General features: G+C 39.8%; 1 protein-coding gene across 3 annotated transcripts in view; it reads left to right on the plus strand.

The window, feature by feature from the left end:
- EMB2083 (AAA-type ATPase family protein) overlaps nucleotides 1-27351 on the plus strand; it is a 377023-nt gene that overhangs the window by 147619 nt on the left and 202053 nt on the right. For all 3 annotated transcript variants that reach the window (XM_089424030.1, XM_089424037.1, XM_089424043.1), the window contains exon 5: nucleotides 14658-14798. In XM_089424030.1, coding sequence (XP_089280156.1) covers nucleotides 14658-14798 — 141 coding nt within the window. The remainder of the gene's footprint in view (nucleotides 1-14657; nucleotides 14799-27351) is intronic.

Below are 27351 nucleotides of genomic sequence, written 5' to 3' on the forward strand. Positions count from 1 at the left end.
CACAAAAGTGTAGTCGGATGCTGCTGCTGAAAGCCAAACTCTGACAGGATCTGACGAAGCCATAAGGCTTCCTTACTAGCTTCTACGATGCCACGATACTCTGCTTCTGTTGAAGAAAGAGAAATGGCACTTTGTTTCTTGCAAGCCCATGCAATAGGTCCAGAACCAAGAGTGAACACATAACCTGCAGTAGACTTCCGATCATCAGGGTCACCAGCCCAATCAGAATCAGTGAAACCAACCAATAGAGGAGATGCTTCTGCATTGTAATGAATCTCAAACTGAACTGTACCTCGAACATAACGAAGTATTCTTTTAGCTGCTTTCCAATGACTTTCATGTGGGTTTTGCATAAATCGAGCAATAAGGCCAACAACAAAGGAAAGGTCAGGACGAGTATGGGTCAGATACAAAAGTTTTCCTACAAGCTGACGGTATAAGGTAGCATCAACTTCAGGGGAAGTACAAGTGACTGAAAGTTTGGCTCCAGATTGAAAGGGAGAAGGGGCTGGCTTACAATCTTCCATGTGAAAGTGGCATAGAAGATCACAAACATACTTGGACTGGGAAAGGGAAATACCTTCCTTGGATTGCAAGACTTGAAGACCAAGAAAATAATGTAAGTGCCCTAACTCTGTCATTTCAACAATTGGAATTATTAACTACAAGTGTAGCACTAGTACAACCACCAGAGGTTCCATCCCTAGTCCAAAAATATGATAAGGTGTTCCAAGAATTACCAATGAAATTACCTCCAAAAAGGAAGATTGAACATATTATAGAAGTTAAACAAAATGTTGCCACAGTTAATATCAAGCTATTATTGATTTGTGGTAGCATCGGATGTGCTCTAGCCATGAAAATTGGTGGAGAGGCTAAGGGACATGAGATCTCCAAGGTCCAGAAATGGTTTGGGGAAATTCCTAGAGCACATTCCTCGCTAAGAGGGAGTGTTGATTTGGGGTAGCATCGGATGTGCTCTAAGCCTCAAATTTTGCAGGGAGGCTTTGGCACAGATATTCCAAATGTTGATTTGTGGTAGCATCAGATGTGCTCTAGCCATGAAAATTGGTGGAGAGGCTAAAGCACATAAGATCTACAAGACCCAGAGATGGTTTGGGGACATTCCACCCGGTTAGAGAGATATTAAAATAATTAATATTTTTAATGGAGTTCTTAAGTCTAAACTTAGGAAAATTAAAATATTAATGGGTATTAATATAAAACTGGGTGAGAATGTTCTAAATGACATGGATCAAGCCAAATCTAATCTTAGCCATTGATTTTCTGGAGCGGGTTTTGCTGAGAAAATTCGAACAAGTGATTTGTTGCAGCGATGGGCAGTGATTACATAGCAGAGAGGCAAAGATAGTGCCAGAGGGTCAGCGCAATGACTGAAGATGCTGACGCAGAGGCAGCCAGAGCTACGTAGAGGTAGCAGGAGCCACGCAGAGGCAACTAGAGACTGTGTAGAGGCTGAGGGGCCTGCGTGGGTGACGTAGAAGGCCAGAGAGTTGATGCAGAGGGTTCTAGAGCTACGCTGAGGGTAGCAGGGCTGATGTAGAGCCTTGGAGGAGCGTTGGAAGGATTTTCGTGGGGCAGACTTGCTGAATATCTGTCTCCGAGAAGTGGTATTACTGCCATGTAAAAATATCTGTTGGGTGAGCCAGTTTGGCACCCTAGTTGTATTCAAGAAATCTGCATAATAATAAAACCTTCAGAACTGTTGCACCAGTTTTCCCGCATTGAGTTTTTTCGGGGACGATTGTCCAAAAATAACGGTGTCCCTTGTGTGTTTGTCTAGTATTTCAGTTTCTGATCTGTATATGGGTTAAGGCTGCATTTGTGTTTATTTTCAGTGTTTATATGTATAAATAACTTGTTAATGAAATAAACAAGTAGGTGAAATAAAGCAGATAATGCAGTAGGGATTTTTAACGTGTCAGACTTTGAAATTTCAAAATGGTGTTAGAGCGTTGCAGATCACAGGAGGACTGAAGGCACCAACAATATCAGAAATTCGCAGCAGTAGCAACTGCCTTGAGAGACAGAGCTACTCCTAAGCAGAAGGCAACAAAGAAGGAGTGACACAGAGGGCTTGCGTCATCATTTCGAGCCAGAGAGAGGGCCAATGCAGAGGCAATGAGAGGGAGAAGAGGCTCACGAAGAGCCACATCATCCTACTCAGCTAGGTAGGCTTGACACATTTGGCCAGAGGAGTGATTCAGCCTTTGTCGGGATTGCGCAGAGCCAGAAGGCTCAATTTCTTCAGTTGCCGGGGCCTAGGGAGCCGTGGGTAGATTGTGGAGCTGGTGGGGCGCTGTTTCTGTCAAGGAAGAACAACACCTAACATGATAGAACCAAGGTGGGTCGCTGCCTTGACGAATTTCTAGCTAAGAAATCCAGATCCGAGTTGCAGTTGCAAAGAGGATTGGAGAGGAGCGGTTCGACATTTGGCGAGAAGATTTCCAGTAGGGAAATTAGGACTTAGAGGGAGATTTCCAGGAGGGAAGTCAAAACTCAAAGGGAGTCTAGAAGAGGAGCAGAGATGGTAGTGAATACACTGAGGGATCAGGACAGGTTGGACGGGGCTTCTAACTTTGTCATTTGGAAGTCCGGGATCCTGTCAGTCCTGGATAGACATCATATCAAGGGCTTCGCCTTGAGAACCGTGGCTATCCCAGTAGACCCAACTGATAATGAGAAGTATGAGGATGCAATGACGAAGGCAAAGTGCATAATCCTTGATGGGGTTAAGGATGATGTCATACCACATATTGTCGAAAAGAACACGACAAAGGAGATGTGGGATACTTTGACGACATTGTATCAGGGCACTTCCGTGCTGCAAAAGATGCTATTAGAGATGCAGAAGGGGATGCAGATAGATCTATACCTCCTTGAAGGAGATTCGGGACCAACTTACTTCCATAGGGGCCACGCCAGATCAGGAGTTCATGGTGAGGACCACCCTGAATGTAGTCTCCGAGGAGTGGGAGACATTTGTCCAAGGCATTCTAGGCAGAGCTACTCTTCCAGGATGGGAAGAGATGTGAGCAACTCTTCGCCAAGAAGAGATCAGACCAGTGTTGTGAAAATCGCGATCAAATCACGATTTAATGAAAAAATCGTGATTTTTATTTTTTGCCGATCAAATCGCGATTTTTATACGAAAAAATCGCGATTTTTTAAGAAAAATTCATGGGGGGTCGGGACAGCACGATTTTATAATTTTTTTTTGGTTTTTCATTTGCTCATTTGGACAGCCGCACACGCGGAGGGAGGAGGAGCTGTTGGAGACCAAGCTGAAGAGGGTTTTCAGCGAAATCTAAGTGCTTAGAGGAGAAAATCAAGAGGAGACCTCCGATTTCTCCATAGAAACAATATGAGGATTAATTTTTTTTTGTTTTCATTGTTTAAAAACATTGTTTTTGGTTGGGAAACTTGGTATCGGCACCATTTTTCTTTTTTTTCATTGTTTTTAAAGAATTTTTTGTATTTCGTCATTGTTTTGGGTTGGGTAACTTGGTATGACTATAGGAACCAATTTTTTTTAAACATTGTTTATGTTTTTTAATTTTTCATTGTTTTTGCCATTTGGTTGGGTAACTTGGGTTTGGAATGGTTGGGTAATTTGTGTTTGAAACTTTGAACTTTGGAATGGTTGTTTGAGGTTGGGTTATGGGTAACTTGAATTTTCATTCAATCATCAATGTAAAAATTAAAAATTAAAATACTAAATTGTAATTTGTAAATTTGTAACTTGTAATTTTGTAAATGCTAAATTGTAATCCTAATCCTTATTAAGTTATTTTCCCATAGGTTCACAACTGCACCAAAACACCATTCAAGACTTCAAGTTTGCAACTTGAAGTTCAAAAACAAACATGCCAAGGAAATTGGATCCTTTCTGGGAATATGCTGTACCTCGTGTTCCGAATGATAGACAAAACTTGAGTTGCAATTTGTGTGGAAAGGAGATGTACGGGGGGGTGTACAGGTTGAAGTTTCACCTTGCACAAATCCTTAGACATGATGTGGGGCCCTGTATAAATATAAATGCTGAACTTATCCAAAAAGCCATGAGAGCATTGGAAGAATTAGAGCAGACTAGAGAGGCCAAAGAAGAACTCAAAAGGCAACTAAAAAGGTCAGCTGAAGGAAGTGGGCCAAGTGGCACTCGTTCTACTGCAGCATCAGTCAATTCGGTAGCTGCATCATCATTTTTTGTTCCTCGAACCACACCTGGTTCACAGCCATCTATCGGTTCAATGCTAAAAAGAACTGATAAAGAACAAACTGACAGGATGATGGCAAAATTTCTCCTCTGGAGTGATATTCCTTTCAGCGTTGTAAGGAATAATCCATTTTTCCAACCTACTGTTGATGCTATTGCCAGTGTTGGCCCGGGATACAAAATCCCTTCTTATCATGATTTCAGAGGCCGGATTCTTCAAAATGAAAAGCGTGACTGCACCCAAAGATTGGAGGATTTTAGGGCATCATGGGCACAAACAGGATGCACTGTTATGTCAGATGGTTGGACTGACCAAAAGAGGAGAACCCTTATAAACTTCTTGGTTAGTTGTCCCAAGGGGACTATGTTTATCAAATCTGTTGATGCATCTGCACAAATCAAAGATGCAAGAACTTTATGTGATTTGCTGGATGTGTTTATTTTGGAGGTGGGTGAACAACATGTTGTCCAAGTCATAACGGACAATGCTGCAAATTATGTTGCTGCTGGTAGAATGCTTATGGAGAGGCATCCTACTTTATTTTGGACACCTTGTGCTGCCCATTGTATTGATTTGATGTTAGAAGACATAGGGAAAGTTCCCTTTGTCAAAGATATTGTTGACTCATAAAAAAGCATTACAAAATTTATATATAATCATACATCTGTGCTTAGCTTGATGAGAAGATTCACTAACAACAAAGAGTTGGTGCACCCCGCCATTACACGGTTTGACACGAGTTTCATATCTCTTCAATCCCTCATGAATTCTATGTGGGATGTGAAGAGAATGTTTCTTTCAGAGAAGTGGCGTGCTTTGTCAATGAGCCGCAAACCAGAAGGAGAGGCCGTATGCAGACTAGTTTCATACCAGGAAGACTTATGGGCGGGAGTGCAGGAGGTGTGTGCCGTTACTGAACCTTTGGTAAAGGTTCTTCTGTTGGTTGATGGTGAGAAGCCCGCAATGGGCTATTTGTATGAAGCCATGGACAGGGCCAAAGAAGCCATTCGGGCCTACTATGATGATAAGGGAGATGATGGGTTTCAGAAACAACTCCTATGGGGAGTGATTGATGAGCGATGGAACAACACACTCCATCGTCCCATTCATGCTGCTGGGCTTTTCCTGAACCCTGCATTTTCTTATGCATGTGGGTTTGATTTTGATGCTGAGATCATGGATGGATTCTTATCCTGTGTCCAAAAGATGGTGCGATCTCCAGAACAACGTATAGAGATCTCTAAACAAATTGAGACATATAAGATGGCAGGTGGCACATTTGGCTTTGAGATGGCTATCACTGATAGGATGATTAAAATGCCAGGTATTTTTTAGTTTGTAACTTTGTTTCAAATTTCATTGTCTCTTCAAATTCCATTTTTTTCTTATGTTTATTTAAAATTTTGTTGTAGATGCATGGTGGAAAATGTATGGTGGCAGGGTACCCCTTCTGCAAAAGCTTGCCATTCGCATCCTCAGCCAAACATGCAGCTCCTCAAGATGTGAGCGCAACAGGAGTGTATTTGAAAATATATACAACAAGAAGTGCAATAGGTTAACACTTGAACATTTAAAATATTGCAAATTTCCAAATAAATTTTTGAATTCATTAAACAATATTTTTTTATAATTATTAATTATTATTTCATGATCTTTGTATAGGTTGGAGTCCCAACGACTTAATGACGTGGTCTACGTCTACTACAATCTTCGATTCTGGGTGAGGCAACTTGAGAGGACACCTGATGTGGATGCCATCTCATTGGATGGGATTGACACCACTGTTGCATGGAGGGTTGAGGCCGAGAGGCCTCTCATGGATTCTGTTGATGATTGGTTAGTGCAAGATGTAGTGGAGGGGGAGGAGGAGGAGGAGGAGGAGCAGGAGGAGGAGGAGGAGGAGCAGGAGGAGGAGCAGGAGGAGGAACAGGAGGAGGAGGTGACACCACTTGCCCGGGCTACCACTGCCACCAGTAGAGGACGTGGTCTACCTCCTATAGCTCCTACTTCTAGTTCTTCAGCTTTTAGAGCACATCAGACTCCACTGCCATTTCCACCAGCACGGGCACCAGCGTCTACATCTAGAGGGAAAGGGAAAGCTGTGGCATTTTCTCGCAAGAGGGGCAGAGGAAATCAATAGGATTAGACTTTTATTTTATTGTATATGACATTATGACATGATGAGATACATTATCATATTTTTTGTTGATCTTTTGAGGCTGAGTTGGGACTCAGGAGTCAGGACTTACTATTCAGGACATGATTCAATGTTATGTGTGATTTTAGCGCTAGAAATGATATTAAACATCTTATATATTAGTTTTTTTTATCATATTTATGTGTCAATGTATTTATTTTATGTTGTAGATGGTTTAGATATTAAAAAAATTGAAAAAAAAAATGAAAAAAATGAATATTTTTGTAACAAATGATTTTTTCTCGATTTTTCCGATTTGTTCCCTGCGCCGATTCAATCCCGATCGTGATTTTCACAACATTGGATCAGACGGTTGACCAAGGTGGGGAGTAGTGGGGAAGGAAGTCGAATCAAGAAATAGGAGGAGGAGGATGTGGCTTTGGCATCTGCGGGACAGTAAGGGAAGAGGAAGAAGAAGGACATCTCCAAGGTGAAGTGCTTCCATTGTGGGGAGCTGGGTCATTATGTAACCTAGTGTCCCAGGAAGAAGAATAAGGGAGAGGCTTCTGACTCCAACATAGCTCTGACTAAGGCGGAGAAAGAAGTCGACACTGATGACGACTATGCCATGACTGCTCATGCACCTCTAGAGAAGAGGTGGGGTGACATCGAGCTGTAGTCAGGGGGACTACAGAAGATGAGGGGTAGGATCCTTGAGGTGCCCAAACTCTTGGATCATATCCAGCGACGGGAGCCCTTAACGACAGTAGCAGGATGACGGATGTTGGTAGAAGCAAGATGCCATGGAGCGACAAGGTAGTGCTAGAGTGTAGAGGTCTGTAGCATCGCAATGGGGGTTGCAGCAGTGCGAGAGGCACAAAGGTAGTTGTAGTAGTGCGAGAGGCACAAAGGTGTTTGCAGCAACGTAGAGGCAGCAAAGGGAGCATAAGATAGCAGTGGAGGTAGCTTCAACATCAGGGGGCTTCTAGACTGACAAGGATGTCAGTGGTTGGGTAGATCAGTTACTTACTTCTCGGTAACTGAGTTGCAGTGCAACAATTAGTAGTGGTAGTGCTATGGGCAACATGATGCAACATGCTGAGAGGGCGTTGCAGTACAGATGTAGCAGTGGCAGTGGCAGAGCCATGGGCAGCAGTACAAGAAGCAATAGTGAAGTGGATGTTGGGCAGTAGGCCAAGCATCAACACAGGTACCGGTGTGAAAGGATCAATGTGATGTTCAGTGCTGGAGCATTACTAGAGCACATTCCTCGCTAAGAGAGAGTGCTGATTTGTTGTAGCATCGGATGTGCTCTAGCCATGAAAATTGGTGGAGAGGCTAAAGTACACGAGATCTCCAAGACCCAGAAATGGTTTGGGGAAATTCCACTCAGTTGGAGAGATATTAAAATAATTACTAATTTAAATGGAGTTCCTAAGTCTAAACTTAGGAAAATTAAATTATTAATCGGTATTAATATAAAACTAGGTGAGAATGTTCTAAATGACATGGATCAAGCCAAATCTAATCTTAGGTGTTGATTAAAGACTTAATCTCGGTTGTTGAAGACTCAACAGGAAAAGTATAAGAGGAGGCTTGAGGGTCAGTTGGAGACACACCAAGATTGATTAGTCAGTTCGATTTTTTGGAGCGGGATTTGTTGAGAAAATTTGAACAAGTGATCTGTTGCAGCGAGGGGCAGTGAGGACATAGCAGAGAGGCAAAGATAATGCCAGAGGGTCAGCGCAATGACTGAAGAGGCTGATGCAAAGGCGACCAGAGCTATGCAGAGGCAGCAGGAGCCACTTAGAGGCAGCTAGAGACTATGCAGAGGCTGAGGGGCCTGCGTGGGTGATGCAAAAGGCCAGGGAGCTAACGCAGGAAAAGGCTACAGGGCTGACGCAGAGCCTTGGAGAAGTGCCGGAAGGATTTTCGTGGGGAAACTTGCTGAATATCTGTCTCTGAGAAGAGGTATTACTCCCGTGTAAAAATCTCTGTTGGGTGAGCCAGTTTGGCACCCTATTTGTACTCAAGAAATCTGCATAATAATAAAACCCTCAGAACTGCTGCACTGTTTTCCCCGCATTGGGTTTTTCCAGGGACGATTGTCCCAAAATAACGGTGTCGCTTGTGTGTTTGTCTAGTATTTTAGTTGCTGATCTGTATATGAGTTAACGCTGCATTTGTGTTTATTTCCAGTATTTATATGTATAAATAACTTGCTAATGGAATAAACAAGTAGGTGAAATAAACCAGATAATGCAATAGCGATTTCTAACATGTTAGATTTAGAAATTTCAACAGCGATACCACTACACCCATCACCACAAGACGAAGATAGAAAGACAAATCCAAGATTTGCTAAAATGTGGAGTCATTAGAAAAAGCAGAAGTCGATATGCAACCCCCGTTGTACTAGTCCAAAAGAAGGAGAGATCCATTAGTTTGTGAATAGATTATCGAGGATTAAATAAGATAACTATTAAAAACAAGTTTCCATTTCGTTTATAGATGAGATGCTAGATGAACTTCAAATACGAGTAAGGTTAGAAGATATCGAGAAGACCCCATTCAAAACTCATGAAGGACATTATGAGTTTAAGGTGATGCCATTCAGATTAACTAATGCACCAAACATATTGCAAATGTAGAAAAATGTGTAACTAGTTTCGGTCTTCATAAGTATGAATTGTATTTTTGATTCTTGTAAATTAAAAAATGAAAGAAAAATTATTATTATTATTCTGGAGCATGGGTTACATGCTCAAGGTTTTTTATTTTATAGGTCAAACACCCATTGAGTGCTTCTAGGGTTTGTCCTAGGTCAAGAAGCAAAAAAGTCATTGTCATAAGTTGAAGACCCCACTGGGCAAATTGTAACTTGCAAAGAAAATTATTTTTGTCTTTAAAAGTGTCAGAATACCTTCCAAGACCAAGTCGGTTTGGGAACTGGCAAGTCTGCCTAATGGAAGAGCCACGTCCACCCTTGAAGAGCGTATAAATAGAAGAGGACTCGTCCTACTTGAAGCACACTCACTCACCATTCATTCTAGCAAAGAAAGAGGAAGGGGAAGGCTACGAAGAAGGAGGATGAAGAAGACTTTTGTTTGGACTCATGGCAGTCAAGAAAATAGACTCAACTAAGCAAATTGCAGAAGTCTTTTATAAAAAATCTTAAAGTTACATGGTCTTTCGAAAGTCATTGTTAGTGATAGAGACATAAGGTTTAAAGGCAATTTCTGGAAGGATTTTTGCAATCAGGCTGGAATAACCCTTAAGTTCAGCCTATCAAACAGATGGACAAACATATATAGTGAATAAGTGTTTGGAAACATATCTTCGATGTTTCGTAACTGATAAGCAAAGCAAATGGAGCCAGTGGTTACACCTAGCAGAGTGGTGGTACAACACCACCTATCACACCTCAACTAAAATGACCTCAACTAAAAGCGCATGATTATGAATTGGTTAAAGTAGTTGCCGATGGATGGCCCGCCTTCTTTTTGTTATTTTTTGTAGCATCAGATGTGTTTTAGCCACGAAATTTGGTGGAGAGGCTAGAATACATGAGTTTTCCAAAACCCAGAAATCATTTATGGAAATTCCACCTAAAGATGACTTAATTAGATTATTAACCAATTTTTTAATATTTCCTAAGTCTAAACTTAGGAAAACTGGTTAATTAATCAAAATTAATTAAGTCAAGGTGAGAATTCTCTAGAAACTCACACGGATCGATCCAAAAATGATCCTAGCCATCGATTAAGATTTAATCTTGGTTGTTAGGGTCCCAACCGGAAGATATAAGAATGGATCAATGTGGTGATGAAGAATACCCCAGAGTCACTTGGAGAATTCAGTTTTCTAGAGTGGCAACAGTCAGTTGCCAGAGAGTTCAAGCTTCAACGAGGAAGTAGAGATAGTGAGGGGCAGAGATAGTGAGGTTGGAGGAAGTTTTCCAGATCCAACGAGTGCATTTGCAGAGAGGCCGAAGTTTTTCTAGGAGGGATGCACAATCCTAGCGCAAAATCCTTAGAAGGCAGTTCGATTTGCTGAGAAGGGAAGACGTCTTCAATTCCAGAGGTCGAGAAAGAGTCCTAGAGTGTCGGAGAACAATTTTCCTAGCTAGCAATAGGCAGGACAACTTGATTAGCATAGGATTCAGGCAGCAATTGCAGCAAGCAGCTTCAGATTGATGCAGGCCAGGTGCAGGCCCAGTTGGACGGCTTGCTTTTCAGTGATAGTTGAGAGTCGAAATTGCCTGGAGTGAGGGTAAATTTCCCTCAAGTAGTTTTGCCAGTATTTTCTCTATAGGATTGCCAGTATTCGACATCCAGATTATTGTACTCATAATTTCTCGCTGCTGCATAATAATAAAACGCTCATCTACTACACTGGTTTTCTCAAGTCGGGTTTTTCTGGGCACATTTGTCCAAAAATAACGGTGTCATATTTTTATTGTGTGCTCTAGTATTTTCTCAGTTTCCAGTGCTATTTCTTTCGCAATATTTTTGCGAAGGTTGTACTGTGATTTATTCGATGTAGGTCGTAGCAAATAAATTGTTAAAATTAATTAACAGTTAGAAGAATAATTTCCAGATGCTGCAGTAGGGTTTTAGTTTTGGAATTTTCACATGATATAAAAGTGTGAGTGATCAGCTGAGAACCTCAGAAGTGAAAGAAAGAATTTTGCTGTTCAGTAGGAGTAGCAGGCCGAAATTCCTAGAGGCAGCGCAACCCATTACTAGGCAGGTTGAGTTGCTTGAAGAAGTTCAATTTTTCAGTGTAGAGTGGCAGAAAAATTCAACCTTCCAGATTGAGTGATTCCAGCAGGTCGAGGGAGAAGAAACAACTCAGTTTTTCATTGAGTAGATAACTTGGTTGGACGCAGAGGTTTTTCCAGTAGCAAAACCAACGTCGAGTGGAAGAGAAAAGCACACACAACAGAGGGAAAATTTCTCTTAGGGAACTTTGAGTCTCAGAAGTTCAATTTTTCCAAGCAGATTGGCAATAACTGAGTGCAGATTACATCACTCCAGAAGGGGGTGTGTATAGTAGAGCAACAACCAAGGAGAGGAAAAGAGGGAGTTTTGGACAGATAAGAGATGGCCACAATAGGGCTTAGAGATTATGATAGGTTGGATGGAGTTTCCAACTACGTCATCTGGAAGGCTAGGATGTCCTTCCTTCTAGATGAATGTGGCTTGAAAGCCTAGATAGATAATGTGGTGCCATTTCCCCAGGATGCAAACCAGCTCAAGGAATATATGAAGGAAATGGCGAAGGCGAAGCGATTGATCCTAGATGGAGTCCGGGATCATATAGTCTAGCGGCTAAGGGAATGGGCAAAGAGATGTGGGATGCTCTCTCCATGCTATACCAGGGTACTTTTGAGCAACAGAAGATGTTCCTAGAAGAAAAGATGAGATGCATCAGGATGCAGAAGGGGGAAGCTTAGATCCCTTCCTCACTAGGATTCAGGAGGTCGGAGAGCAACTTGCAGCTGTTGGGGCAGCACCTCAACCTTCAAAGCTAGTACGGTTGGCACTAAACAGTGTCTCGAAGTATTGGCAAGTCTTCATCCAAAGTATATTGGGAAGAGACACACTATGAGGATGGGACAAAATGTGGGCTGACTTGTAGTAGGAGGAGTTGAGGCGAGCTCTGCTAAAAAGCTCCATTAGTGGTAGCAGTAGTAGCGGATCGGAGGGTGTGAAGGAGGAGGAGAATGTGGCCCTTGCATCAAAGGGTGCAAGTTAGGGGCAGGGGGAGCAGAAGAAGAAGAAGAAGAAGAAGGAGAAGGACATATCTAAGGTCAAGTGCTTCAGGTATGGCGAGTTTGGCCACTACAGTACCCATTGTCCTATCAGAAAGAAGGACAAGCAGGAGAAGCAGGACCGGACAACAACACATGTTGATATATACAGGTTGTTCTCCTGGTTGGAGGAAGACTTCGCGATGATGGTAGCCATACCTCCAGGTGTGAGGTGGGGTGACTTGGAGATGTAGCCCGAGAGAGCTACGGAGATTGTGCAAGGTCTTTGAGGAGTCCAGCTCATGGATCATTACCTGGCTATGGGGGCCCACAGTGTTCGGTAGCAAGATGGATCATTGGTAGTTGATGCAGTCAATTCCTGAGTCACAGTTACAGACTAGTGGCAGTCAGATGCTGAGGAGTGCGGTGCAGTGTTGACAACAAAGTAGGTGGCTCAGTGTAGAGTTGGCAACAACATAGATTCTTTAGTGATAGTGTAGATGCTAGTAGCAGTCAGAGACTTTGGAGACAGATGCATCATACTGAACACAGATGATTCAGTATGTTGGATGCTTCTCAATTGCAGTAGTTGTAGTTGCAACAACAACATATGAGAGGGAGTTGCAGTGCAGATGCAATGTTTGCAGCAGTATGGCAGCGTCAACAACAACACAAATGCAACATTAGAGTTGCGGAGTGGTTGGTGGGCAGTATGGCTAGACATCAACAATGTGATAGGAGTTGACACAAAGACAAATTGTTGTGGCAAGATGTGCAGCACTAGAGGGAACACAGTCCTCGCTAAGAGGGAGTGTTAGTTTCTATAGCATCGGGTGTGTTCTAGCCACAAAATTTGGTGGAGAGGCTAGAATACATGAGATTTCCAAAACTCATAAATCGTTTCTGGAAATTCCACCTAGAGATAACTTAATTAGATTATTAACCAATTTTTTAATATTTCCTATGTCTAAACTTAGGAAGACTGGTTAATTAATCAGAACTAATTAAATCAAGGTGATAATTCTCTAGAAACTTACGCGGATCGATCTAGAATGATGTGAGCCATCGATTAAGATTTAATCTTGGCCATTGGAGTCCCAACAGGAAGATATAAGAAGGGATCGATGTGGTGATGGAGAATACACGAAGGAATTTTCACACTTTCAAGAAGGAATGCTGAATGGGAGAGAGAAATCTGACTGGAGCAAGAAGTGGAGGATCTATTGCGTCATGTCATGTGCTGATTTATAGGGCTGCTGGCTGGCTGGCTGGCTGTCCACGGAGGAGAAAAAATTCTCCTATGCATTATCCAATTTTTGGTGGGTAACAAAGACCATGTTCTTTTTTGTTTGAAATTTATTCTTGCTCTTGACTGTTTATAGACAGTCAAAGAGTGAGTCTCTGTATGCTAATCATCTTGGAGTTCTCTGCGCTTTAAATGTATCAATGGTTTCATACACGTTTTAGGGACACCTACCTGTGATGAACAAGCACCTGTCCAAATGGAAAGGCTTTACAGCTGTGACTGGTTGGTTTGCGTACAATTATTAGGTGAATTTGCTTGTGCAGATTTGCTTGATAACAAGTAGTTTCATTGTTTAAATTAGATCTGAGATATGCTTCCTGCAGGATGCTTGTATATGAGCTTCTTCTCATGATTATCTTCTTGAATTGTCATTGTTCCTAATTTCTCCAGTTCCGAGATTGTGTGGTATGGTGCATTGTTTCTTTTATATTCCTTTGGGTTCCCTACAGTGGAGTGGACTAGCATTTCTTTTACAACTCACCACTTCATTGAAATTGGATTGAGCCCTATTTAGCTGAACTGAATATCCAGTCTTTCTAATTCAGATATATACATTCTATTCTGATAGGTGCTGGCTCACCCTGAAAGAGGCAGCTCAATTAATGTAATGGTTAGGTAATTCTGGTTAGGTCCTTCAACTTGTTCATCTGAGACATTAGCTTGTATATCCAGTCATTTCAGCTTAAATATGCCGCAATCTATTTTGTTAGGTGCTGGCTCAACATGAAAGAGGCAGCTCAATTAAGGTACATATTATGGTTCAGTAATTCAGGTTAGGTCCGTAGACTTATCTATCTGACATATTAGCTTTTTATTACATTATGTTTGGTATCCAGATTTACGAGGTTATTTCTTGTCTTTGAATAGTTATGATATCTTTTATCTGTTATGAAGATTACACAATTAAACTAGCTGAACATTGCTAGATGGATTTTTTAAGATGGCCGCAACGTATTGAAAGCTGTTAGAGAAATTCTTTGCTTTCTTATGGTTCTAGCTAGTGTCTGCTGCTTAGTATGGACTGATAAGGTTTGCTTGACATTATCTTTTCAATTTTAAACTGCATTGATCCTATGTTTATTAATGAATCAGTTACATTATGCTTTTTGGCTATTTAAATTTTACCATTCAGCATTTGCTGCATTATGCAACTAGAGTATTCAGCTTGTTTCTTCATTTTATGGTTCCCATGATATTAATAGCTATCCATGATCTGAGCAGGTCCATGCGCGAAACAAACCTATGGCAGATGATGTTGATTACAAGTCTGTGTCCCTCATAACAGAAGGAATGGTTGGAGCTCAGCTAGCTAACTTACTTGACATTGCGGCTCTCAATATGATGCGTGATGGAAGAACTGAGGTTGTCTTTCTATTTTTCACATTACCAAATCACAAACAAGATGAAAATTTCTTTACAGAAGTTGGAAAAAAAGGTTACTCACTTTATGACTTTATAGATGGCCGAGAATATTTTTTCTGACATCCTTTACATTCACATGAACTTCAGTCATGAAAGACCTAGGAAACTTGAAACCTATTTATCTGTTATCTTAAAATTCCAAAGTTTTTTATTTAAGGTAATTTCAATTTTAATAATCACAACTGCTTGAATTCCAAATAGACGCCTGAAGTGTTTTGCTTGCATTTCTGCATATTCCTTATTCCTGCATACTGGTGTTTTGAACGTTGTAATATAACCATGTTGATTATATAGGGGCCTAAGTTGTTAGTTTTTGTTTGTACCTATGTGTGTGCATTCAGTGATTGCCTTAGACTTTATTACTTGCCTTTATTTTTTGGGCATTTTTTCATTCAGATTTCCTACATTATAACATTTCCATGTTATTCTCTACATATGACATGTGAATTAAACTGAGTAGAGTTATAATGATATGTAGGTTTGAGGGTATGTAAATGCATACTCTCTGAATGTTGGTCAACTCTAAATGTGAATCATTGGAACATTATGGTGCTTTTATTATTTGTTGCATTCCTCGTCTTACGTGGAGTGTGTGCCCACGTTGATAGTTGAATAACATATATTTTTTCAGTTATCATGCCTATTGCTCAAATAGGTGATAAATGGTCTATGCCATTTTTGTTTGAGGTATGCATTGTTAGTCATTATTTAGCTGTGGTGAGTATTGTTTGAGGTTTTAACATCCTATCTTTAAAGTTAACGGATCTTCCTTTTTCCCTTTTTGAAAAATGCTGCTTCAGAAACTATGGTACAACAATAATGGACAAATGGGCGTGAGTCTACCTAAAGGGCAGGATAAAGGACTTTTGAGATGACTAACAAAATTATGGTATTGAATGGAAACAAAGCACCAACCCCAAATATTTCAGTAGAAAAAGAAAAAACTAGCACTCAAGAACTGTGCTTGAGCTGATCTGCTGGACCATGAGTGTGCTAGATAGAGAAGGATGTGCAAGCATGAGTGACACTATACATGAGAGGTACAAATTCACATAAAGGAGAAAATATGCCAACCAAAAGAGAACACCAAAGATGTAGTGCCCATAGGCTTAAGACATTTGAATTGAAGAGCCTTAGCTCATTGATCTAAGAAGATGATTTACAAATGAGGTTTGAGTTGTGTATATTGGACAGCCTTATCTCATTGATCTAAGAAGATGATTTATAGATGAGGTTTGAGTTGTATATAAATACACAACTTAAGTACAGTATGCTCCCAAGAGGGGTTGTGGGTAGGGAAAATTTTAGTGGTTACATTTCCCCATTGGGCTGATTTTCCATGTTAGTTTCCAAGAAAAGATTTTTCAATTTCCATTATTGTCTAAATTTATTTGCTCAAATTGTGCAGGGTAATTTTATTTTACTTTAAGAATAGCCAAAGTTTTCTAGATGCGAACATCACAATTTTATCACCTAATCGTGATTTTTCCATGAGGACGATTTTGTTGGCCGATAAAATCGGCGATTTTTTCCAAATGAAAAAATCATGATAAAATTGTAAAAATCGCCAAAAGTCATGAAAAAATCACCAATAACAAATTAATTTTTTGATTTCACTAAGTACTGAAAATTATAATTTATTATTTTTATAATTATTAATTATAATTTATGGCCCTCCTACAAGTTGGAGTCTCAATGCCTTATTGACATGGTCTACGTCTACTGCAATCTCTGATTGTGAGTGAGGCAACTTTAGGAGACACTTGACGTGGAGGCCACCTCATTGGATGGGATTGACAGCACTGTTGCATGGAGGGTTGACGCTGAGAGGCTTGTCATGGAATTGGCCCCTGATTGGTTAGAGGAGGAGGTAATGAAGGAGGTAGCTGCTGTAGAGGAGAGAGTGGAGGAGGAGGAGGTGACACCACCTGCCATAATCACTAGTAGAGGACGTGGTCTACCTCCTTCGGGTCCTAGTTCTTCTAGAGGACATCAGAGTCCAATGCCAGCCCCAGGGTTCTTCATCTAGAGGGAAAGCTATTAGATTTTCTCGCAAAAGGGCCATAGGAAATCATTAGTTACTTAGAGGTTCATTTCCTTGTATATGACTCATGATATGAGATATGTTACTATATTTTTTTGTTTATATTTTGAGACTGAGTTAGAACTCATGATTCATTGTTATGTGTGATGTAGCACTAGACATATTATACATCTTATATATTAGTTTTCTTTTCATATTTATGTGTCAACACATTTATCTTATGTTGTGGATGCTTTAGTTACTAAAAAAATGAAAAAAATGATTTTTTTTAATTTTGCCAATGATTTGCCGATTTTTACGATCTTTTCTTTTTCCGGACCGTCGCCGATTTTATCTCGATCGCTATGTTCGCAACATTGATAAAATCCTTAGAAATATATTTTTGAAAAATATCACTAAATTTTTTATAGTTGGCATTTTCAAACTTAATAAGATTCACCAATGTTTTGGTTCACTCCCCAAGATGGCTGTCGAGCTTACATATTTAAGCTGACTAGGTTGGACTTAGCCACACCTAGTGATACAATTGATTAAAGTATGGCCTTAGCCATGATTATGAGTACATTAATGATACATATGAAGTGGTCATGGCCACATGTATAGATTGCACTAATAATTTCAACATGGCATGTTGAGCTGAATAGGGGGCTATGAAGAAAAATTATTACAACATGATATTTACTCCCTCCTCTTCAATGTTGAGCAAGGGACTGCATCACCTCCCTTGAACTCCATATCTCCTCCGCCAACATGATTCCACAACTTAGTGAAGGCTTCCTTTGGTAGAAGTATAGTGAAGTTGATGCGTTGAAAGTGGCCAAGTGTAGAGAATTTAGAGTAACCCAACACCATAAACAGAAATATCTATCATAACAAGTTGCACAAAAAGTGTCTAAAGTGTTATCCCTAAGTGCGTGTTTTCTAAGTCTAAGGTCAATGTATATTACCATGCTAGGCATTATCTTGAGTCTCACGGAATTGCATTAGGTTTTAATTGGATTTTTTAATAATTAAAAGATTCCTGCTGGATGGCAATTTTTAATTGAATTGTATGTAACAAAATAAAAAGTGGTACTAGGATGACTCATATGGCATGTGGATACTTGATTTTCATGCTTAAAGCATCAACATTACCTCAGTATCCACTTTGGGGTGGAAAATATTAATTTTCCCTCATTAAAAATCAGTTTTACTCATAAGGTGAGGAAAAAGACAAGAAAAATCAAAATTAAATAAATTGGGAACATATTAAAAATATGTTTCCAATCAACTCTCTCTCACAAGAAGTGAAGGGAAGTGACAAAGCAACAAAGGATCAATCAAGTGATGATTTGGAGGCCCACGAGTTAAGGAATCAAGTGGCTGTCATACACCAATAGTTAGCTGCCAGCTAGTATGAGTTCAAGGAGGCCCAGTTCCTCAAATTGTGGGGGCTGAGTTTCATACTTGGGTGAGGTGTCAATGGAAGGGAAGTGAACTGAAGTGAGTGGGAGTTCACTCTCTCTCCACTTCAACATTTGGCCATATGTGTTCCCTCTTCTATGCTACGTATTCTCCTTGGCAGCTCACATAGCTCTCTCAAGGGATGTACGAAGGCACACTTGGTAGCTTGCTCTCTCACATTTGGTGCCCACTACTCACATTTGGCATAGACTGCTCTCCTAGGAAGCACGCTGCACCCTATAGCAGCTGTGCACAACCACTTGTAATTTGCAGCTCCTCCTTCATGCTATGTTGCCCTCTCTTGAGTTGTACGATGGACACTTGGGTAGCTTGCATTTCTCCTTGGGATCTTCACCTCCACTTGGAGAACACCTCCTTCTTCATTGGGATTGTCGATTTCTTGGGATCTTCTCCCTCTTTTGTTATAAATTAAGAGCTCTCCTCTCTTGGAAGGGGTATTGAAGCTTGAGAGCTTGGGGAAGTGTTGCTAGCTTGTAATTGTTCCATCATTTGTCAATAAAGAAAACGCTTTGGAGGCTTATGATTTTGTGGATGGTGTGGTTTGCTTGGTTCTTCATGACCTAACATTGTTGTGTTTTCATTTCATTTCTTTAAGTTTATAGCTTAGGCCTTGATAGCGACATTGTTGTCCAATGGAGAAGGTTAGCAATTGCTTGTTAATCTTCTTGTTAGTTTGTATTCTAGATTTGAATATTACATGTATTTCTCAGTTGAATAGCATGCTTATTACTTTCATCATGCAAACTTCACCTATGTCTACTAATTTTTGAAAGATCATAAGCCTTGTTTATAGGTTCCTATAGCTTGGAGTTGGGGATGTCCTCAGTTGGACCATGCATCTTCTTGCACCAAAGAAGCATTAGTCCCACTTGTATCAAGTGCCTCCAAGTCTCTCTTCTTTTCTCTCAAAAAATTCTAAAATTTCTTCAAACAATTCTTGGTTCTATTTACAAGCATTTCATTGATATATCCAGCATTGAAGAGGCTAAATAGACTGCTGTCCTAAGAACAGTCAAATTAGCTAAGGAAAAGACTAAGGAAAAGACAAGTAGCTAAATAGTATAGGAATTCATAGCTCTAATTCTAGTAATTTCACTTGGTGATTTTGGATTTTATGAACTAACATTTCTTGAGTGTTTCAAAGTGATTTTGGACACCTTTGCACTAATTTGCTTGCTGGTTTTTAGCGGGCCTGTGATTTTACAAGGGGTGGTGTTGCCAAAATTTGGTCAACTTGAAGTTCTAACACACCTGGAAGGAACCATATATTGAAACCTTTGTAAAACCATAACTTTTACCACTATTCTAACTTCGCAAAAGCATTTGATTCCCTTTATTCATAAGGGACTCCATCACCTCATAAAAAACATTGTAATCTATTGGGAGCTAGGGGAGTCTCCTAGGCATCCCCCCTACCCAGGGGGGACCAATGCTGCTTGGAAGCGGGAGTAGGGAGCGACAAATTTCAGAAGCTTCCGTGTCAGTAGCGAATTTTATATAATATATATTTTTATATATTTTGATGCATATATGTCAACAAAAGCATGTAGAATGATGAATTAGTTATAAAAAGCATAAAAAACATGGATTAAAGCGTATAACATAAATCATCCAGTAGACATGGGATCATCAACATGAGCTACATAAACATCATCTAATTTAGAGTCTAAGAACTCCTCAGTCTCCTCTGCAGCCTCAATAGTAGTAGTAGTTAGTAGCGAAAATAGACATCAAAACTACAAATCATTGATCAACATGATCACTCATGAAACTCATCATTGATTCAACATTGCTAGAAATGGGATCATCAACATCACTGCATAAACATCATCTAGCTCAAAGGCTTCAGACTTGGATTCCTCAACCTTATTATATGAGAGAAATTGAAAAAGTTTAACATGCCTAACCAATGATTTTGGTTTGAGTGAATGGTTCATCTCAACCTTGTAATATGGTAGAAAAATCTTAGCATGCCTAACCAATTATTTTCTTTGAGGGAAGGGCACATTTTAGTTAAGGGCATGTAGAGGAGTTCAACAAGCAATACCACCAACATCATCGAAGTTCAACAATCAATGGCACCAACATCAAGGTACATAAAGGGCTTCATACTTTTGATCAAATGCCAATCTCAAAGCCTCATGCATGATAGAATCAATTGGAAACATTTCAATCCACTAAATCTTGAAATCTTGAAAACCTAAGTCACCAGATTCGTCCTAAACCCCCTACGAATCCCGAATCCAGCGAATCCGACACGATTCGGTCCAGATTCGTGTCCAAATCATATGACACGTCGTGTCCGTTTCCGACACGTCGAATCCAAGGTCGTGTCATGATTTTCAAAAGCGTGTCGCGATTTTGGGACATGTGTCCTGTTTCCAGGACTCGCTAAGCTCTGTGTGGGAAAAAGAAGGGCGTGTTTTCTCATTAATATTTTCATTTGGAAAGTGATTTGTGCTGTTGGCAAGTGATTTGTGTTGTTGCAACAAGGAGTAGAGCATTTTGGCAGCTTCATGATCAAGTCTAGGCCCTAGTATTGATATGCTATTCATGGTAATGTTAAATTCTTAAAGTAAAAGTGACATTCTCCTTAATCTTCATTTTCATCCTTTTACTTAAATTTTTAACATTACCATGAAATGACTCAGGATGTTTGAGAGTGGTTCCGGCCTCATTGGATTTCATATGGAGAAAGTAGAATTTTAGATTTCATTCAAAATCCAGCAGACTTATCGGTTTTTCAAGATTTTAGGATTGGGGGATTGCAATGTTTCCATTGAATTTTGTCATGTATTAGGGTATGGAACTCGTATTTAATCAAGAGCACCAAACCAAGAGCTTCTGAATATGTCGCTCCCGCTCCCGTTTTCGCTCCCGCTCCCCGCTTTTGCTCTCGCTCCCAAGTAACACTGTTCCTGATGATATGGGTCTGGACACCACTGTTGAGTTGGCATTGGCCAACATGGATCTCAATGATCCAGTGCTAGAGCCTGTTAGATTTGATGACTTAGAGGGGTCAACCTCCATACCAGCAGATGCAGAGGCGACTATGGATACAGGGGAGGAGGAGGATGCAGAGGAGAGCAATGGGGACCATGATGATGGGGACAGTGATGCTGATTCTGATGTTGATTGATGCCTTGAGGCTTGTATACATGTAGTTGTTTTATATTTTCTATTTCTATTTGCCATTGGCATTGCACCAACACTACCTATGTAACACATTTTGATTTGATGATTTAATGAGAAAACTACAATTGTCAGTGTGTTTATCTTACTATCTTGTAGTTGTAAGTTGCCTTTCAGTTATGAATTATGAATCATGATTTAAATTTTTAATAGATTTATCATTTATGTGACCAGTACCACTGACATTTATTTGAATTTTCTATGTACTATGCATGCTAATAGCTATAGATGAAGATCTATGTTTGAAATCAATAAATTTGTATCATTAATTAAAATTTGTGTAAGAAATATGATAATATCTAATTTTTAATATATATATATATATATATATATATATATATATATATATATATTTATATTTTAAATATATATATATATATATATATATATTGTAAATATATATATATATATATATTTTTAAATATATATATATATATATATATATTTAATAAAATAATATATAACGTGTCCTGTTCCGGGGTATCAGCGTGTCCGAATCCGACACCACGAATCTCGAATCCTACGTGTCCTGAATCCCCGTGTCAGGTGACTTAGCTGAAAACCATTAAGTCTACTAGATTTTGAGTGATATCTAAAAATCTAGTTTCTCCATATGAAATCCAATGAGGTCGAAATCACTCAAAAACATCCTGAGTCATTTCTGTTGAAGAATCTAGGCAGTTAGAGTTAATGTTATTCTTCTTAGCTTGATAACTATTTGTGAGGTGTTTTTAATTTTTCTTCTTAGCATAATCTTTACTTGTTATTATTAGAGTGTTCTTAGTTCATCAAATAGCTACCAAAACAAAAAGAGACAAGAACACACGATGTTGGCTTTCTGCTAGGGCCAAAAACTCTCCCTCTTGGAGAGGAAAACCCGCACAAAATTCTTCTTATAGAGATTCCAATTGACGAATACCAAGACCACAACCCTTGACCTGCTAGGCCACTCCAAGACCAAGACACCAATCCTCTTCTTGCTGTTGAGATCATCATTACTGTTGCAACATTGAAGCCATCTTTACTGCATCATTGAGATTGTCATTACTGCTGCAACACCAAGGCCATTACTTCTTCTCTATCGAGATCTTTATTAAGATTATGACCTTGAGGATCATGACTGAGATCATGATCACCATCATTCAGAATGCTTGCTGACACAGAGTGTAACCTTATTATGTGTATGTTGAGTCTATGACTATGTTTCCTCCATGTATTGAGATCTTCGTCATCATAGGTATGCTGGGACTGTTTATTACGCCGAGACAGAGTATCACAGTTGAGTAACCACATCATAACGAATAGCTGTTACCCATAGTTAAGCCAAGACGAAATTGAGTTACGATGGAGTCATTGAGATCTTCTTTATGTTGTCCATCCAAAGAACTTGATACCTTATGAGATTGCGAGGTCTTACTCACTGTAATTATCATTGAATAGTTCGAGATCCTGTAACTGTACCCACGAAGAATCACAGAGAAAATCCGAGTTATCTTCTCTCACTTTTGTGCAGACCCTATTGGGTATATATAGTGGTCTGTCCTATATGTAAGCCGACTTGTATTCATGAATAGATATGTCACCTTAATTGAGCCGACATGACTGTTCTTCAATATACAATTTGAGGCCGACATAACTGCTCTTTCCATCGTTTTGTTTGCTGCTTTCTTCAAGAGGATTGTGCTTGTCTTTGGAGGGCGTTTAGACTTTTCTATAGACTTGTATAGGCTCAAGAAGAGCATGACATTGACTCTTTGACATCCTAAGGCTCTCAATGGGAGCTACTAGTAAATAAACCTCTTGCTCATGAAACCCATGTAGCAAGGAATAATAAATTCATTTTTACAAAAATCATAATTACAATGTCATGAAGACCGAACCTAGTTACACTTTCTTCAACAATTTCATGGTAATGTTAAAAATTTAAGTAAAAGGATGAAAATGAAAGATAAAGGAAATGTCACTGTTACTTTAAGAATTTAACATTACCATTGATTGCGAACATTGCTAGGGTTGAGAATCGTAATCGCCTGTGAAAGCACTAGGGAGTGAGCGAATTTTTTTTGGCGGGAGCGTGCTCCTGAAAATCGGTCCCAAATAGGAGCGATTTGGGAGCACGTTCCCTGGTCACTGTAGAAATTTCTGTTTTCCCACCCCGGTTTTCAATTTCACCTTATTTCTCCCATATAGTTAAATGCCCATTCCCATATCCATACATTTAACACTGAAAAAATATTTTTTTTGTTGAAAACACAAATTCTGGAAATTTTATAGAATGCTGGAAAATGCAGAAATAAAATTCAGCAGTTACAAACAGCCATTAAAACACATTTAAACACACAGATTTTTGGTCAAGGTGACCTTGGAAAAACCCCCTACAACTCTTGGGGAAAACCAGTTCGAGAGCTCTTCTTTATTTCTGAAGATTGCCTTTTTACAGTGAGACACAGTGTTGTTAAAAGCGCAATTTAATCGCACTTTTTTCAAAAACGCGCGCTTTTTTCAAAAACTCGCGCTTTTTTGCCTTTGCCGAATAAAACCCGCGTTTTATAGGAAAAAAGCGCCAGTTTTTTTTTATAACGCTTTTTTCCGAAAAAAGCGCGCTTTAAATCGAAAAAAGCGCCGAGGGCGCGGGCAGCGGGGTTATAAGTTATGAAAATCGATTTTTAATTTGTCATTTCTGACTGTCGCCGCGCGGAGGAGGAGGAGAAGCCTTGAGGAGAAGAGCTGAAGGGTTTGGGAGCGAATCCAAGTGTTTTTAGGAGAAATCCAAGACAAGATCACCAATTTGTCCATAAAAACGGTATGTAGATTAATTTTTTTTTGTTTTCCTTGTTTAAAAACTTTGTTTTTCATTGTTTTTGGTTGGGAAACTTCATATGGGCACCATTTTCCTTTTGTTTTCATTGTTTTTAAAGAATTTTTTGTAATTTTTCATTGATTTGGGATGGGTAACTTGGTATGACTATGGGAACCAATTTTTTATTTATTTTTTCATTTTTTTTAAACATTGTTTATGTTTTTTCATTGTTTTTTGGCATTTGCCATTTGGTTGGGTAACTTGGGTTTGGAAATTGGGATTTTGGAAATAATTAACTTGTAATTTTGTAAATGCTAAATTGTAATTTGTAATCCTAAATTCCTATTTTCTAATCCTTATTTTTCCATAGGTTTGCAAATTCAAAATTCAAAAACAAACATGCCAAGGAAATTGGATCCTTTCTGGGAATATGGTGAACCTAAAGCTCCGAATGATAGACAAAGCTTGAATTGCAAGTTGTGTGGAAAGGAGATACGCGGGGGGGTGTACAGGTTGAAGTACCACCTTGCACAAATCCCTGGACATGATGTGGGGCCCTGTATAAATACAAATCCTGAACTTATCCAAAGAGCCATGAGAGCATTGGGAGAATTAGAGCACACTAGAGAGGCCAAAGAATAACTCAAAAGGCAACTAAGAAGGTCAGCTGAAGGAAGTGGACCAAGTGGCACTGGTTCTACTGCAGCGTCAGTCAATCCGGTAGCTGCATCATCATTTTTTGTTCCTCGAACCACACCTGGTTCACAACCAACTATCGGTTCAATGCTAAAAAGAACTGAAAAAGAACAAGCTGATAGGTTGATGGCAAAATTTCTCCTCTGGAGTGATATTCCTTTCAGCATTGTAAGGAATAATCCATTTTTCCAACCTGCTGTTGATGCTATTGCCAGTGTTGGCCCGGGGTGCAAAATCCCTTCTTATCATGATTTCAGAGGCCGGCTTCTTCAAGATGAAAAGCGTGACTGCACCCAAAGATTGGAGGATTTTAGGGCATCATGGGCACAAACATGATGCACTGTTATGTCAGATGGTTGGACTGACCAAAAGGGGAGAACCCTTATAAACTTCTTGGTTAGTTGTCCCAAGGGGACTATGTTTATCAAATCTATTGATGCAACTCATCAAATCAAAGATGCAAGAACTTTATGTGATTTGCTGAATGTGTTTATTTTGGAGGTGGGTGGAGAAAATGTTGTCCAAGTCATAACGGACAATGCTGCAAATTATGTTGCTGCTGGTAGAATGCTTATGGACAGGCATCCTACTTTATTTTGGACACCTTGTGCTGCCCATTGTATTGATTTGATGTTAGAGGACATAGGGAAAATTCCCTTTGTCAAAGATATTGTTGACTCATAAAAAAGCATCACAAAATTTATTTACAATCATACATCTGTGCTTAGCTTGATGAGAAGATGCACCAACAACAAAGAGTTGGTGCGCCCCGCCATTACACGGTTTGCGACGAGTTTCATATCTCTTCAATCCCTTTTGAATTCTATGTGGGATTTGAAGAGAATGTTTCTTTCAGAGGAGTGGCGTGCTTCGTCAATGAGCCGCAAACCAGAAGGAGAGGCCGTATGCAGACTAGTTTCATACCAGGAAGACTTCTGGGCGGGAGTGCAGGAGGTGTGCGCCGTTACTGAACCTTTGGTAAAGGTTCTTCGATTGGTTGATGGTGAGAAGCCCGCAATGGGCTATTTGTATGAAGCCATGGACAGGGCCAAAGAAGCCATTCGGTCCTACTATGATGATAAGGGAGATGATGGGTTTCAGAAACAACTCCTTCTATGGGAAGTGATTGATGAGCGATGGAACAACACACTCCATCGTCCCATTCATGCTGCTGGGCTTTTCCTGAACCCTGCATTTTCTTATGCATGTGGGTTTGATTTTGATGTTGAGGTCATAGATGGATTATTATCCTGTGTCCAGAAGATGGTGAGATCTCCAGAGCAACGTATAGAGATCTCTAAACAAATTGAGACATATAAGATGTCAGGTGGCACATTTGGCTTTGAGATGGCTGTCACTGATAGGACGATTAAAATGCCAGGTATTTTTTAGTTTGTACTTTGTAACTTTGTTTCAAATTTCATTGTCTCTTCAAATTCCATTTTTTTCTTATGTTTATTTAAAATTTTATTTGTAATTTTGTTGTAGACGCATGGTGGAAGATGTATGGTGGCAGAGTACCCCTTTTACAAAAGCTTGCCGTACGCATCCTCAACCAAACATGCAGCTTCTCAGGATGTGAGCGCAATTGGAGTGTATTTGAAAAAATACACAGCAAGAAGCGCAATAGGTTAACACTTAAACATTTAAAATATTGCAAATTTCCAAATAAATTTTTGAATTCATTAAACAATATTTTTTTTATAATATTAATTATTAATTATTATTTCATGAACTTTGTACAGGTTGGAGTCCCATAGACTTAATGACATGGTCTATGTCTACTACAATCTTCGATTGTGGGTGAGGCAACTAGAGAAGACACCTGATATGGATGCCATCTCATTGGATGGGATTGACACCACTGCTGAATGGAGGGTTGAGACCGAGAGGCCTCTCATGGATCCCACTGATGATTGGTTAGTGCAGGATGAGGGGGAGGAGGAGGGGGAGGAGGAGGAGGAGGAGCAGGAGCAGGAGGAGGAGCAGGTGGAGGAGGAGGAGGTGACACCGCCTACCCGGGCTACCACTACCACCAGTAGAGGACGTGGTCTCCGTCTACCTCCTGTAGCTGCTACTACTAGTTCTTCAGCTTCTAGAGCACGTCAGACTCCACTGCCATTTCCACCAGCACAGGCACCAGCTTCTACATCTAGAGGGAAAGAGAAAGCTGTGACATTTTCTCGCAAGAGGGGCAGAGGAAATCAATAGGATTAGACTTTCATTTTATTTTATATGACATTATGACATGATGAGATACATTATCATATTTTTTGTTGATATTTTGAGGCTGAGTT

Source organism: Pinus tabuliformis, chromosome 6, assembly GCF_031772625.1.
Source record: "Pinus tabuliformis cultivar Carrire ecotype Pingquan chromosome 6, CPIR1, whole genome shotgun sequence".
In the NCBI taxonomy this organism is placed as follows: Eukaryota; Viridiplantae; Streptophyta; class Pinopsida; order Pinales; family Pinaceae; genus Pinus; species Pinus tabuliformis.